At 38.1% G+C, this 15718-nt stretch overlaps 1 protein-coding gene across 1 annotated transcript in view; it reads left to right on the top strand.

The window, feature by feature from the left end:
• The window catches only part of GRXCR1 (glutaredoxin and cysteine rich domain containing 1), a 38530-nt gene that overhangs the window by 16095 nt on the left and 6717 nt on the right, over window positions 1-15718 (top strand). Inside the window, exons 2-3 of the mRNA XM_077176596.1 lie at window positions 973-993; window positions 12285-12506. Of these exons, the coding sequence (XP_077032711.1) occupies window positions 973-993; window positions 12285-12506 (243 nt within the window). The remainder of the gene's footprint in view (window positions 1-972; window positions 994-12284; window positions 12507-15718) is intronic.

Raw genomic sequence — 15718 nt, 5'->3', positions numbered from 1 at the left:
TCAGACATAGACTGCAACTAACTGAATGTGCCAGAAGAGCAGAGTTCATCTGAAATGATGGCATTGTACATGTTCCATGGCAATGCAGGGTAATGATCTTCATACAAAAGGGTGAGGTATTTGTGACACTTTCAGTGAGTACAGTTGTCCAGAAACCAGGACACTGTGTTCACCACAAATGCCCCAGGTTCCATCTGGGGACATCTTTCTGCTTAGTGGTGTGAGACCTCTGGTGGGCTTCTGTCCCATTTTGGTTGATTCATTACGTGCTCAGCCCTACTGAAACATAACAAGGAGGTGCCATCTACTTCTGAGCTGGTGCCTTGGAAATCAGCTCCCAGCCACCCCTGCAGCCCACCTGAGCACAGGTTTGTAATTTTGACCTTATGTAAAGCTCATGAAAAGGTAAGGGCCTCACTAAAATCAGTTCCTTAATAGCTGTCAGAAACCTCAACTGTGGCAGTGAAGTATTCTGTCTTAAGAGAATGAAGCCAAAAGTGAGAGGCAGCAGAAAAAAGGGTTTCACATGCTGGGAGTGTAAGAGGAAATAAAATCACTCCTGGAGGCCTGGCAAAATTCGGTGTTCATTTAAAAACTTATTTAAAAATTAATCACTTTGACATGGAAGAGAGATGAAGAGCAATCAGGCTTTCTGGGGGAAAGGGAAGCTTACTCTGCAATCTGGTCAGATCTTTGAAGTAAAGAAAGAAAAAGGGATGAGGGAAACATGAGTTTTCAATTACAACTTGAATTCAGAAGTTTTGGCAAAGACAGATGAATGGGAATACGCAGGAGGTTATTTTAACACTGTACTTCAACCACACTTGCTGGTGACCAACACTGAGTTTAAGTCTTTTGTTCATTCTTTTGATTACAGCTTCAAAATACCTATATTTTAACTGCATCTTATGGTGAATTATCTTGGTAACTTTTTTTAGCTAAAAGAACAAACCTTAGTGTAATTTTCACCAGAAATTCAGTTCTGATCTCAAGGTAATCAGAAGTTTTGCCAAATTTGTGCTGTTTTTACCATTTAGTTTTCCTGAATTTCACTCTTTATCTGTACCTGACTGGCACAGTCTAGTTCTTAAGAGGTGGTAATAACTTTTAATAAGCACTTCCAATCAGCACTTATTTTATGCAAAGACCCAAGAAGCAAATCAGAGGGCTAATATATCCTATAACACTGTTACACAATTGTGCAGAAGTATGGTTTCAATTTCCTGATCCAATGATTACATCAAACAAAGAAAAAATGTTTATATTGCCACTCAGATTGTTCAGGTGAAAGCCATTTATCAAACATAGCAGATAATCAAACATCAGGAATAGTAGCTTATAAATCTCCTACTAGCACTGCACCTGGGGGAAACAAATGTTTCCCTGGTTGGATGCCAGGTTACAGAACATTACAATCAGCATTGTAATACAAAGTAGGCACAGAGGGGAAATATGGCATAAGCCAATGACAAAGAAAGTTCATTTTTAGGACAGGTGTTGACTGGAGTTTGCAAAATGTGGAATCACAGAATCATAGAATGGTTTGCATTGAAAGTGACCTTAAAGATTATCTAGTTCCAACTCCCTTGCCATGGGCAGGGATGCCACTTGCTGGACGAGGTTGCCCAGAGTCCCATATTGACAAGTTCTCTGGGCAATGTCATGTTTTGTATAGGTCAAGGTAGATATTAAGCACATTAAATATACAGACATGACAAGCAAAAAGTACTTATCAGAAACAGGAGCATTTTCCCACTGAAAAGCTGAGCTTGTTTTGCTGGAAATAAAAAATTTTATGGTCTAGTGTTGTTTCCTGTCTCAAAGGAACCATTTTGAAAATACTGTATTAATAAGTAAAGTAATCCCAGCACCTTGTCTCTTGTATAGCAAATCGTGTAACTCCTAAATAAACTGATGAGGGAAGAAGAGGGTAATATAAGAACAGGTTGTTTGATCAACAGCATCAGAGCAACAACTAACTTTATTCTCTCCTTTCCTGATGAGTTTGTTTCAGAGATGACAAAATTTCAGTTACTAAACTAACAGATGAAAAAACAAGGCCAGAATGTGCCATGACCCTCTCACTGAAGGCTGAGAAACACTCAAGCTCTCAGTGGAAATGAAGATCAATGTCAGAAAAAGCAAGTGTACTTCCCATGTGGCCTGAGCCCGTTTTGCTCACCTGTCAAGAAACCACTGTATTTGGTAGAATGCATCCACTAACTCCCATGGAACTTTATCCAGGTGAATAGTCACTAATGTGTACTCAAAGAATTGTGCTTCAAGAGATAGAAACTAATTTTATGAAGTATGCCTCCAGTCAACCCTCTTAATGACAAATACATTCTTTTTGCCTAGTGTATTCTAGGAAATACTGCTGTTTCACTCACTTTATTTAGTGAATGCCTTGTGAAAGAGCATTCTCTCTGTCACATTTACAAGGCTGAATCTTGGTTACCAATTAGAACTGGTTAAAGGCCTTGAAATGTATGTGTATTGTTAGCCAAACAAATAGATATAATCATCCCAGAGTAATTCTTTCCATAGCTTACAATGATTGGTAAACTCAAAGAAACCAAAGAAATGGGACAACACCCAATTCCTGATCTGAAGTGCTACTTAATCCAGGAAATTTTTTGCTATAGAGACATATTTTGTAGGAGAGATCATAATGAAGCTGAAAAGTTGTATATGAAGTTTCAGTTGTCTATTTTGGTATGAGATCCCACAGCACACTTTGAAAATGAAACAGAATGTTATCATATGCCTTGCTGAAACTTGGCTTAGATATTTTCTGACTGCTGCCTTAATGTTGCAATGGGAGGTTCCTGCTGTAAATGGCAAGGAATTCAACCTGTCTGTCCTCAGAAAATTATTGTACATTATTTTTGCATGGCGATTGTGATGGTTGATGGAAATTTTCTGAAATAATTTTCTTGTGTTAATGATGTTAAGAAAATTGTACTATGCTGGATTTTGTGTTGAATTTTTCTGATGTGAAAGTCATAAAGATGTAGTGGTCGGATTATGGGGAATAACTTCCAACAGGAGAGTAGGTCTGGATTAGATATTAGGAAGAAATTCTTACTTTTGGCGGTGATTTGCCCAGAAAAGTTGTTGCTGCCCCATCCCTGGAAATGTTCAAGGCCAGGCTGGGTGGGGCCTTGAGTGACCTGGTTTAGTGGAAGGTGTCCCTGCCCATAATATGGGGGTAGACTTTGAGGTCTACTTCCAACCCAAACCATTTTATGATTCTGTGATTTTCTTTGGTAGTGGAAATTTCAAGGTTATTGGCAGTCCATCTTTTTACAGGCAGAAAGACTACATGTTGGACCATGTGGCTGGCTCTGATGTTGTATTGATACTTGTTTGGTGCTCCATAGTGTTGTGTTTTGCTTGGTGCCTTTATATGGCTAATGTGAGGGGAAGAGGACACTAGTAAATTGAATCAAGCAGCTCTCTGCAACAATTAAGGGATATTCAAATAATAGTACCAGCTCAGCTATTATTTCTCTTAGCCTGTTCCCTACACAGGAGGCTCTACCTGAAGGGGCTTCATACAAATGTCACAGGACAGTCTAGGTACACCTTGTCTGGCTTCTGCTGAATACAGGAATGCTTCAAAGAACTGCACGATGGGAAAGGAGAGTGTTGGACACTCCTTGTTTTGGTTTCTAGTGCCTCATGTAAATGGCTGAGAACTAAACTATTTTCAGTAGCTCCTGCCTCTTCTCCTTCAATCTTCGTAAGGAGTGTCCTTGCAGAGCAAAGAAATGCTTCTTCTCTCTTACCAGCCAGAGGAACATTCCAAGGGTCTTCCCAGAGGCTCTCTCTTTTTATTATTTGCGAAGAATTTCTTGGAGATGTCAAATTGGTAAATATGAGGTGAGAGAGAAATAAGGACTGAGCAAGCAAAAGAGAAACATGCATTGTACTACAGCATTTCTTCCCAGGAGAAGTGCAGACTAGTTTAGAGTTGATCACAGGTTTGTTTCTGATTTTCAAATATTTCATTTTGTCCTATCATATGCTGAATGGCATAAATACATTAACAAGAAAATACTGATAGAACTTTCAGCACTTGATAAATAAAATACGATTAGACATGGACAGATAGTGATCTTCTTTCAACTAATTTGAACATATTTTTCATTTATTTAAAATAAATTTTGCCCTGACTGGCTTCACAGCATTGCTGTGCCCTGTTAAACAGGAGCTGCTTTTACCCCAGAGTCAGAGCTAGATGTGCATCACACAGTGACTCCAGAGGCAACAGAGCAGAGGCAGCAGGGTCTAGCAGAGACCATGAGCCCTGGGGAGATAACCTGCTCCCTTATCAGAGCTCAGGTCACCTGGGAGCAGGCTGTAACCTGGTTGTGAGTGTGTGCTGGCTGAGCAGCAGTAAGGACACTGAGGGTGAGCTCAGCTGTGGTCTTTGTACCTTCTGAGCCTGCCCATAGCTGGAGCACTACAAAGAGCAGGGAGGGGCCAGGTCATGCCTGTACTCCTTTGCTGTGGTATTATAAGTATTTTTTTCTGCTTTGAAATGAAAACACTTTGATATCCCTTGAAAAGAAGTCTGTACTGAAGATATGTGGAAAAGCCTGCAGTGGCAGGAAAAGAGACATGATGTTATATTGTATTATTTGAGGAACAGAAAGGGTAACACACACACTCTACACATGATGTCAGAGGATGGAAAGACTTCCTTTTGGTTTTTCATATTTTAGTATACTGCCAAGTGATTTAAGGATAAAAGGAACAGTATAAATATCTTCCTCTGACATCCCCAACGTTGATGTACAGTCTGAAAAGTACAAATTAATTACAAAAATATATAAATATGCTATACCAATATCTGAGCTATAACTGCATTCTGAATCTATTTTACACTACAGTTGAACAATTTTGAGGATGTCAACCTTCAGGAGGTAAAACTGTGCTATTTTACAATCAGCAGATTATGTTGTGTTTGTAGATAAGAGAGACAAAATAGCCCAGGCGTTAGAAGATCAGAGAATTCAGGTTGTTGGTGTATCACAGCCCTTCCCTGTAACTATGCCCAGCTCCTCAGAGTCATCTAGCCCTATGAAATGCAAGCAGGAACAAAAGAGTTGTTTCTTGTCCTGCGTTACAACAAGCAGAGGAGCCTGGGCTCTACACAGCTTTTGGAAACCAAGGTATTCCTTGGGCTGCTGTTTGTGTGTGAGGTGAGTTACAGCACACAGCCCAACAAAGCCACACAAGTATTTGTGCTATTTTAAAAGCTGAGAAAAGCAGTGACCTGGCCCCTTTTTTTTGGAGAAAGCAAAGCTAGTATCTGTTTGGGAATGTCCCAGACTCTTTAGCTACCTTGTTTAGGAGTGCAGCTCTTGATGGCCTCATTTGTAAATTGGTCTCCATGGATCTTCCCAAGAGTCATGAGGATGGATACTGGTGATATCATTCCACTGCCCTGAGGGGTCAAAGGTGGCAAGTCCTATAGTCCCTTTAAATGCCAAAACTGCATAAGGAAAAGTACAGTGTTATTTTAAGAGAAGGCCAGTACATGCTTTCACTTGAGTGTTCAAGTGCTGTGTTGCAAAAATCAGATTTCATGCTATCAAGCTTTTGTAATATGCTGAATTTAATAAAGTTCTGAATTTTACCAAATATTGATGTATTGCTGGGTCCTTGAAGGCAATGCAAACAGGACTGCAGTCTTAATACATTAAAGTACTTAAGAGACAGCATAGATTCAAATTTCCATGTGTACTCTGCTTTGCTGTGTGAGAGCACATAAAGGGTTGGACTGCAAACAGTGAAGTGGAAGAGAATGTGGTTTCATATGAAGAATTCACACCTTGGCTGGGGACTGCTTGCAACAACTTCGGTATGTGTGAACAGATCTTGCCAAAGAAAAACATTTTACTTTGGCAGATGAAGTCTGTGTGTTGGAAGAGGTCTTCTGACCAGCAAATCAATTTTTCCTGAAAAATGGCATTAAAACTTTAATTTGAACCAGGCAACCAACAGACAGAATGGACAGATTCACAACACCATTAGCATTGTTCTGTGTGGTTAGGATGGCAAATATTGTGGTTTTTGCTTGAACATAGACCTTCAATCTTCAGCCATCTCATTCAATTGTTGCATGTTTTCATATAAGCAATGACTTGGTGAAAAGCATGTTTTTCATTAAATGCTGTATATTTAAAAACATGTATGTTCTCACAGATTATCATGCAGAAAAAAATTGAAACGTTTTGGTCATAGCTTTTGACTTTCAAATTATCTTTCAGAATAACTACTAACTAGTAACTACTAACTACTTTTAGTATATATTTTAGAAGTCTTTCAAACTGCAAAAGCTAGTAAAAGCTTTTAAATATTGCAGAAATTAAATGCCTAAATTTTGGTGCTTTTTTCCTGCAGAACTTCTTCAACAAGAAACTCATAGCTATTTTCTTCCCTTCATTTTCTGAGTGTAAAATAAAACCAGAAAGTTCAAACCAGATTGTGATCAGTTTATTGTTAAATCACAACTCTTCTTGTTACTCTGTTATTGATACAAATTCAAGCTATAAATTATGTAATGCCAATTATGAAGTAAGCAGCTTAATTCAAAGTTTTTAGATATGCAAGCATATGTACAATATATGCATGTATGTATATTTATGTATAACTAGTTTTCTTCTGCTCAACATTTTTGTTGGATCATGAGTGTTGCATTTACTCACTGAAGCATCTCTGGCACAGGGTTTGTAATGTGCTCTAGATTCCTGCCTCAGCCTACTTAGTGAAGCAGATACTTCTGCCAGTCTGATAGTATCTAATTACAGAGCCAAGGGGTGCATAATTCAGCAGAACTCTCTGAGATGTTGAAAGATGATATTGTGAGACAGAGAAGGGTATATCAGCCCTTGATTTAGGTCACACAAGCAATTCAGTACTGCATAAATAACATGCTGAGTGTTATACCTGAACATAGTAAAAACCTTTAAAAATGTCGTATATGATAAAGCATTTCAGCTTGTATTGAGTACAAAGTACTATAATTTTTTTTCATTTATGATTTTGTTTTTTTAAAGAATCAAATGTAAATTTCTGGGTGATGTTTCTATTGAAATTAATGATCTATGTATGTAGCTATTCTTTTCAACCGATGGGTTTAGAAGACATTTATTTTTTTTTCTAGAAAGAGGATTAAAAAAAATGGAATGACTACTTTGGTAGTGTTGCTCTCATGGTTTTCATTTGCAACCAAATAAAAATGAGGCTAACATCATGAGTACAGTATTCCTCTCACTGATGGACTTGTCTGTTTAGTTGTTTACAGACATGGTCATATACAAAGGTTTTCAAAAAGCAAATTTCACCACTGTTCTAGGAGCAATCACTTTATGCCCCAAGGGATACAGTGGTTCTTACACTACAAGCAGAAAAGCCTTGGCTTGGACCACTAATAGCTATTAGTCATGGTGCAAAAATATCCATGTTAAGGGTTTTGGTCCAAAGATAAAAAGCCACTCAAAGTCACCAAACAGACAAAAATGCTGTAAAATATATTAAATAAAATCTATAGTGTTTAGAGAGTGATTCATGGCAAATATGCTGAAGAATTAATTTGGTACTGTTATTCAATTTTTAGTTTAATAAATTTCCCCTCCCAAAGAGAAGAGCAATATCTGCTCAGCCTGGTGGGACTGGTCAGGGACAAGGTAACTGTGAGACCAACAGAAAAACATGGACACTTCTGCTGCTGCTTCAGTTGCAGCTGGACCCAAAGATCAGGGATCAGATATGGTGGGGAAAGTCTGAACCCAAAAATATTAATGAGATTAATGGTATTTATTTGGCTTTCAGAAGCACCATGGAAACACCTGACTATTGTACTGTTTTTTCAGAGCTACTGAGAAGTCTGTTGTTATTATTGTTGAGGCAACTGTTACAGGAAAAAGGTAAATTCTCAAAGACAAGTTTTAGGAGTATGATTCTGACATATTTCATATTTATGAAGCCCTAGTAATACAAACCATTTTTTTTAAAGAACACTCCAAAATTTTCAAACAACTTGAAGATTCACATATTCTGTAATGTATTTGTTGTACAGTTACGTTGACTACTAGGATTTCTTTTAAAAAATATTCAGGATTTCAGTGACCTTCTCTCTATTTTATCATTAACTTTGTTTTGTAAATTTGTTATAATTTACTTTGTTTGTTTTATTGCCTTTTTTTTTGGTCATATTTTTCATATTTTTATTTCTACATTTAGTGTCTACTACTCTTGCTCTCTCAGTGTCCTGACATTTTAGGTTTTGGTTTATCATCTGATTTTAGTTCTGTATTTTCAGCCCTTTTTCAGTCCCCAGAATCCCTTCATTTTGTTCCTCATCTGCTTGCTCTATTAGGCCTTCTCTTTTTAATCAGCAATTTCTTCCTTTCTTTTGTGGTGCCACTTGATAATGACCTCACAAATTTAGCCTCATGGATGACATCCCTCAAGATTTGCCCAGTTAAGGATTATATTGAGTCAGCCATGTCAGATGGATGCCAGAGGGATGGATGGCAGAGGGATAGATTTCCCCCAGCTGTACATCAGGACAGGGCTTGAACAAAAGGGTCTAGTGGGAGGTGTGCCTGCTCCTGGCAGAGCTGTTGGAAGTAGGTGATCCTTAAGGTCCCTTACAACCCAAACCATGATTCTATGATTTGCAAAAGCCCTGACTGACCTGGTAAAGAAGTCTGGGAAAAGACAGAGTCAGGAACAAAGTAACATTGTGGTTTTTCCATCTTCAATCATGAACAGGATTGAACTGTTGAAGCAATTACTTTTTCTCTCTAGACAGAAGAAAAGGGCAGCTGTTTCCTAGGCTGGAAGTGTTGTCAGCTCTGCTATGAAGTGATTCAGGTCGTGCTGCTGCTGTTGCTGGCTACTTGATTCTCCCAAGGAAACTGCAAGCTCTTCAGGCTGAGGCAGTAAAGGAGGATGTGCCCTTAGACTCTTGGGGAGATGGTAACATTGGGCTGCTAAACTAAGGGCTGTAAATGTAAATGATGTAGAAGACTACTACTAAAGCAACTTTATTTCCTCCTGAAAACTTAAGTCTCTTCCTTGGCAGCCTTTCCATACAGGCACTTTCTCTGAAGCACAACCCTGGCCCATGTACACGGGGTTTTCCTAAATATGACACAGTAGTTGCCAACTTAGGTCAAATGGTATCCATAAGTGTTGCTTATAATCAAAAGAGAAAAAAGCCTTGCAACAGTATTAGAATAGTAAAGTAAAAAGGAGACCTTTATTTGGAAGCTTCCAGGTCTCCCAGTAATGATGGGCACACCTGGCTGGATTTCTACAAATTTTACAAGGTTGATTAATTAGGATATCTAATGGATATGCCCAATAGGAGATTCAGTTGTCCCAGTAACCCAGCCCTGGGTCAAGCTCTTGGCATTGGTCCAAGGGCTTCTTTGCCCCATTTCTTGTTATGATGTCTCAGATTCTGCTTGGAAAGCAAAATGTGTTTTTTGTGGGTCATCTTCCTGACAATAAGACTAAACAGTATTTCTGGAATGTATTACAAGGTTACCTTATTGTTCTAATATCTAGGGGGAAAGGGTAGGAAAAGTACTGGAGCTACAGCTGTGCATTAGCTATTTGAAAAGCTACAAATATATGAAAAATATATAGAAAGTTTAGGGATCATAAGCTTCTTGCTTCAATGAGAATTTCACCAACAAGAAGTGCAAATAAGAGGTTAATATAAATTCCTCCAAATCTTTTGATATATTAATCCGTCCAACTTCCACAGCTTTATTAAAGTTTTGTCATGCCCATTAACCAGAGAATAGCCTTCTGTTTAATTTCACCTAGAGTTTTATATGCATTTGTGAGTTACATGAGGTGATTTGAATTTCAAATTTGCAAAGCAATATTGTAAGAGTTCATTTTCGAAAGTGTCTTTCTTTTCATTTGTTTACATTGCTTGTTATTTATTATGGTTTTGCCACAGTTCCAACCTAGGAAGGAAAAGCACAGTGTTTACTGGTTTACTTCAAGAGTGTATTCTGGTAATTAAATATGACAGTTTCCAGCCTCTATATTGCTTAGAAAAATAAGAATTAATATAGATTATAACCTCCCTGTTGTTCATTACCAATGTGGTTTTCAGACAGGTGGCAAGAAGGATACCTTTCCATGGTAAAGGCCTTGCAAGGACAAGTCGTGTACATTTGTAGCACAGAAAACAAGGGTTCTATGAAAATTTCCCTGAGGAATTGTTTAATCAATGTTCTTGATACTTCTTTGCAGGGCAAACAATGGTATTTCTTCACTGCCACATTAAGAAAAAAGAAAGGAATAAACATAAAAGTGACTCTTTGTACACCCCTTCCACTTGATATCTTTCCGGATCACTTTACAACTTTCCATTTTTCCATCTCTTCAGCTGCTTATTTATATGCTGTAGGGACACCACAGTCCTGATGCCTCACCAGATAATGACTGTCTGTACCCGTGCTGCCAGCCTCTGGTGTCTAGGAACAAGCACAATTAGAGATTAGAGCTACGGAGGAACAAGAGCTTCCCTCCTGTTGAATAGTTTTGCACTTCAAAATGTATTGACACTCCAAAGAGGAAGAAAGGAGGAATATGTGAAAGTTTCTATTTAAGAACTTCTTTTGGTTGCTTAGGAAAACAACAAACTCCTCTTCCTTCAAGCAACCCATGTGTGGTTACTAAAATATTTTGCAGTATTTATGTAGAGTACTTTTATGGAGAGAACGAGCTAATTCTCTCGCTTGGAATGTGTGAACGATATGCTGGAGGAGACTCATACTGCAGTAGCAGTGCAACAGATTTTCAACCTATAAACAGGCTGCAGAAAAGTATCCCATTTTTATAAAACTTGTTCTTAAAACTGGATTCCTGACATCCATTCTAAGAGAAAAAATATTGACCTATCACAACATTGTTCCTTTCCTGAATGGGAGATGAAAGCCATGGCTACAAATGTTGGCAATTACACCTCCAGTGTTCTGTAAGAGATCTGTGAAACGCAAATATTTTTCGTGAGAACTCTTTACTATATGAAGAACCTTGTAAACACTTCTCTAAGCAGAAGATACTTTTTCAAGGATTTTTTTTGGTATTCAAGTAGTAAGTTAAATCATGTCTGTTTATATCGCACAATCTGCAATAACATCTGCCCAATTTAACAGCTATGTTTTTATAGTTAATTAATGAGATAGGTAAAAAATTATCTATTCACCCATCAAGGTTCATTTTCCATACAGTGCTACAGTGTAGTAGAGGTATCCTTGCTTTTTGTTTTCTAATTTGTGTTTTGACTCCTGGAATACTGATGAAATAATTAAATATAATTTGCTGAAGACAATGGATAATTAAGAAAGCTTGGAAATTAGCAATCTTTCAAAAAGCTGGGATTTTTGTTATATGTTTGAACATAATGTCTTTATTTAGAGGAATGTTTCTCAGGCTTCTTGAAAATCTATCGCACTCTCTTGGGGAAATTAATCCCTGTAGTATTTACACTATCTAATTGTTGTCATCCTAGAAAGGAAAGAAACAGCATAAACTTTTACATATTGAAAAGTGGGGGTTGAATTGTAGTGTGAAAATTTTTTCCAGCTAGCTGCAGTAGGTTTTTGATTGGACATTGAACACACAAAAAATATATTTTTTACTGTTGTTTGGATGTTAATTTGCTGAGGAACTACATTAAAAATTAGGGATTCTGCAGTCATAATCTAGTTCAGCATGGAGATCTAAAGTACTCTAAGTTAATCTTTGGTCATGGATGTACTAAGGCTTAGGTTAGGCTCTTGTCTTGAAGCAGATTGCTAATAACATCTAAGCTAGCAAGTTTAGTCTTAGTCTGGGTACTATCAAACTCTGTGCAAACACAAGTGACTGTGTTAACAGAATCAGACATCAGCAGAACAGGGTCAATTTATTCCCATTTGGAAGTCTATCAGGATATAAAATATATCTGTTTCTTGAAAATATATGTTAACTTACCATCTCTAAGACTTTCCAAAAAAGTCAAGTTGCACCTTACTTTAAGAACTTAAATTGCCTTAAATTGCTGTTTTCAAGAACTTCCTTCTTCCTGTTCCATCTTCACATTTGAATAAAAGTTGAAAGTTGGATTGTGTTTTTAAGATGCTGTTTGTTTTTTTTAAATAATATTTTAAATAAAATTACTCAATACTTGGAAGATATTAACCCTTTGCTTAATGTAATGGGAACTATTTTTTTTCCAGGTCTCAACTGTCCCGGAGTTTGGCCGCATAGTAATTTATACTACCAGTCTTCGTGTGGTGAGAACCACTTTTGAAAGATGTGAACTGGTTAGAAAGATATTTCAAAATCACAGAGTTAAGTTTGAAGAAAAAAACATTGCTCTGAACAGTGATTATGGAAAAGAACTAGATGAAAGATGCAGAAGTGTCTGTGAGGTTCCCTCACTCCCTGTTGTCTTTATTGATGGCCACTATCTTGGGGTAAGTAAAGCATGAACCTATATTTTATTCTACAATTGGGAGGAGCAGATGAAAATCTTGATGAATGAGAAGGAGGATTTTTAGAAAATTGCCTATGATGCTTCAGTGATGGTAACAAGCTAAGACAGAAATTCTTTTGTAGTAGCACTGCACAGATCAGAGATCCTCACTGATAAGTTTGATCTGAAGATGCAAAAGATAACCAGGGAGTAAAAGGCAATAACACATCTAAGATATCTGCTTCTTAAAAAAAATATTTTATTTTGTAGTTGAAACCATGAAAATCTAGAGAAATTGATTTTTTTTCCTTATGAGAACCTGTAAGTGTGATTGACTCAGGAAGATGGATATACATAGCATAAACCTGTTATTATTAATATCTGTGTTGAATAAGAGACTAACATTTGGAGTGTCAGACTTTAAGTATACATTGAATTTTAGATGATGCAGTCTGTATCAGGATCTGTAATCAACTGAACATATTTTAGATACAAAATTGATTAAGACTTTTTAAAAAGCCCATCTGTAGAAGAGAGAGAAGAAGAGTCCAACACTATCTTACTGTAAGACATAAACTCCAAATAGAAAGTCCCAATTTGTACACTAGTGTTCTAGGTCTAGAAGCCTCCTGACATTCAAAATCACCTTTTCATTGAACATGTATATTTGAAATATATTTCTCATAAACAGAAAAAAAAATCAAAATAAAAAGATTCTGGAAAGTGGCACAAAGAAAACAGTTTGAAAACTCAGAGAAAGTACTTGCCTTGAGTGGTGAAAAGCTAGCAATTAGCACCAACTGCGAGGCTCTGATTTGTGAAGGCAAACTATATTTAAGCACAGTGAGGTTACTGTGTTTGCATCACTTAAAGCTTTCATTTTCACAAAACATTTAAGTAACAAAATGCAGTGTAACCAACAATCAGGGATAATAAATATTGGGGCTGCATGAACACTTTCTCCTCTTTTTCACCATCCCTTCTAAGATTTCCATGTGTTCTGCATGAGTTAAGCTTCCCTGAGCATTATAACAAATGCATTTGCAGTCTAAGGCCTTGCCAGACCACTAGAGCAGCTGTAAAACCACCTGTGTGCAGAATATTAGCAGACACTGATTTTTACTTCATTGTAGAATATGCTTTTATCAAAACTCTGATTTGGAGAGTTCTCCAGTCAGTCATGAGTAAAAGTGCTATATTCAAGAGCAGTTTAAAATTCAACAGGATTCACATGAAGATTTGTTCATCTAATTATTATGTTAAAAGTGTAAGTACTGAGTTATGATTGTCTCCAAGAAAATCTCAGTCCACATATGACCAATTTGTCAAAAGAATTCAGATAAGATACTGAAACTGATTAAATAAATAATTTTCTTAACTGGAGAAATGCCTGGATACAGTGATTTTGGCATGATGGATGGCCCAATAAGTCACTACCAGTTGGGGGATTTTTTGTTTGTTTGTTTTCAAAGATTGTGAAAAACTTGTTTTCTAAAAGAGGAGTGACAGTGTAAAACCCAATAAAATTTCATTAAAACTCTCTAAGTACTGTATGAGGTTATTTAGAGAGGTGTAGAAAAGAAGACAAGTGAATTAAGAAGATAGCTTACTATGGAAGAGACAAGTCTACCTTCTGTAGGTAAAGAAAAATGAAATAATTTAGTGCTCTGACCTAGACACATTTATTGCAGCAGGGAAACTACACTTTCATTGTTTAGCACAAGAAAACTGAAAGCATTGGGCTGCTAAAAACCAGGAAAACCCCCAGATATGGGGTATGTTTTCCTGCTTCTTTTCCTTTTTTTTTTTTTCCTTAACTTGATGTACACTGAAGTTAGCTGGAAAAAAACTTAAATGAGTTAATTAGAGTTATTCCATGTAAGAGTGACATTATTTGTGGAAAAGCAGCTTTGCAGGCAGGGAACAGCGCATGAGACAGCTCCTCTGCTCACAGAGAGCTCATGGCAGCGTGTGCCTCACCCCTCCTCCTGCACAAGGTCTGTGCCCCCATGCTCCCCACTAATTCTCATCATGGGAGGCACTGCTGCTTGCTGCAGCACCGCTCTGGGGTGCTTTAGCTGAGAGGAGATGTGCTTTAGCACGGTGAGGAGGCCAAGCTCAGTGCTTTAGCTGAGAGGAGATGTGCTTCAGCACGGTGAGGAGGCCAAGCTCAGTGCTTTAGCTGAGAGGAGATGTGCTTCAGCACGGTGAGGAGGCCAAGCTCAGTGCTTTAGCTGAGAGGAGATGTGCTTCAGCACGGTGAGGAGGCCAAGCTCATGCTTTAGCTGAGAGGAGATGTGCTTCAGCACGGTGAGGAGGCCAAGCTCAGTGCTTTAGCTGAGAGGAGATGTGCTTTAGCACGGTGAGGAGGCCAAGCTCAGTGCTTTAGCTGAGAGGAGATGTGCTTTAGCAGGATGAGGAGGCCAAGCTCAGTGCTTTAGCTGAGAGGAGATGTGCTTTAGCACGGTGAGGAGGCCAAGCTCAGTGCTTTAGCCGAGAGGAGATGTGCTTTAGCACGGTGAGGAGGCCAAGCTCAGTGCTTTAGCTGAGAGGAGATGTGCTTTAGCAGGATGAGGAGGCCAAGCTCAGTACGAGCAGGGCAGTAACTTGGGCAGTGCTCTGCGGCTGCTGTGCTGGGGAAGGAGAGCCCCGGCACGAGCCTGTCACTTGGACAGCCTGAAGGGACCTGTGTGCCCTCATTCTGCTGGGTAAATGTGGCAGCCCTGCTATTTTATGGCACTTATTTCACTGTCTTCATATGTCTTCACAAGAGAATCTGAAATTCATTCATTTAGAGAAATAAGGAGGTGTGTGTGTTGAGAAGGTCTGGAAATGAAGTATTCCCCTCCAGCTCTGTCAATTCGCCTTCAGAAGCCAGTGCATCCTGACCCCAAAGGCTCCATGTTGGCTGGAACCTGTGCCAGGCTTGTGTTTCATTCAAATGCAATTGAGAACTAATTACAGAATTTGGTCTCATTGGTAACATGGATATTTCTATAATGCTTTTTATAACAATTAAGTTCTGATATGCAAATGAAACACAGAAATCCCAAAGCCTGGTGTGTCAGTAAATAAATCATGCATTATTTTCCTTTTTTTCTCTCTCTTTTTTCTTTTTTTTCATTTTGAATATTTTTTTCCTGAGAAATCCCTCCCTGAAGGAGATTGCATGGAGCAGTACAAAGGAGAATCTATATTGAGCTATGCAGCTTT

The sequence above is a fragment of the Agelaius phoeniceus genome, chromosome 4 (genome assembly GCF_051311805.1).
Source record: "Agelaius phoeniceus isolate bAgePho1 chromosome 4, bAgePho1.hap1, whole genome shotgun sequence".
NCBI lineage: Eukaryota > Metazoa > Chordata > Aves > Passeriformes > Icteridae > Agelaius > Agelaius phoeniceus.
Note: the sequence above shows the minus strand (reverse complement) of the source record. Positions and strands in the feature narration are given on the sequence as shown.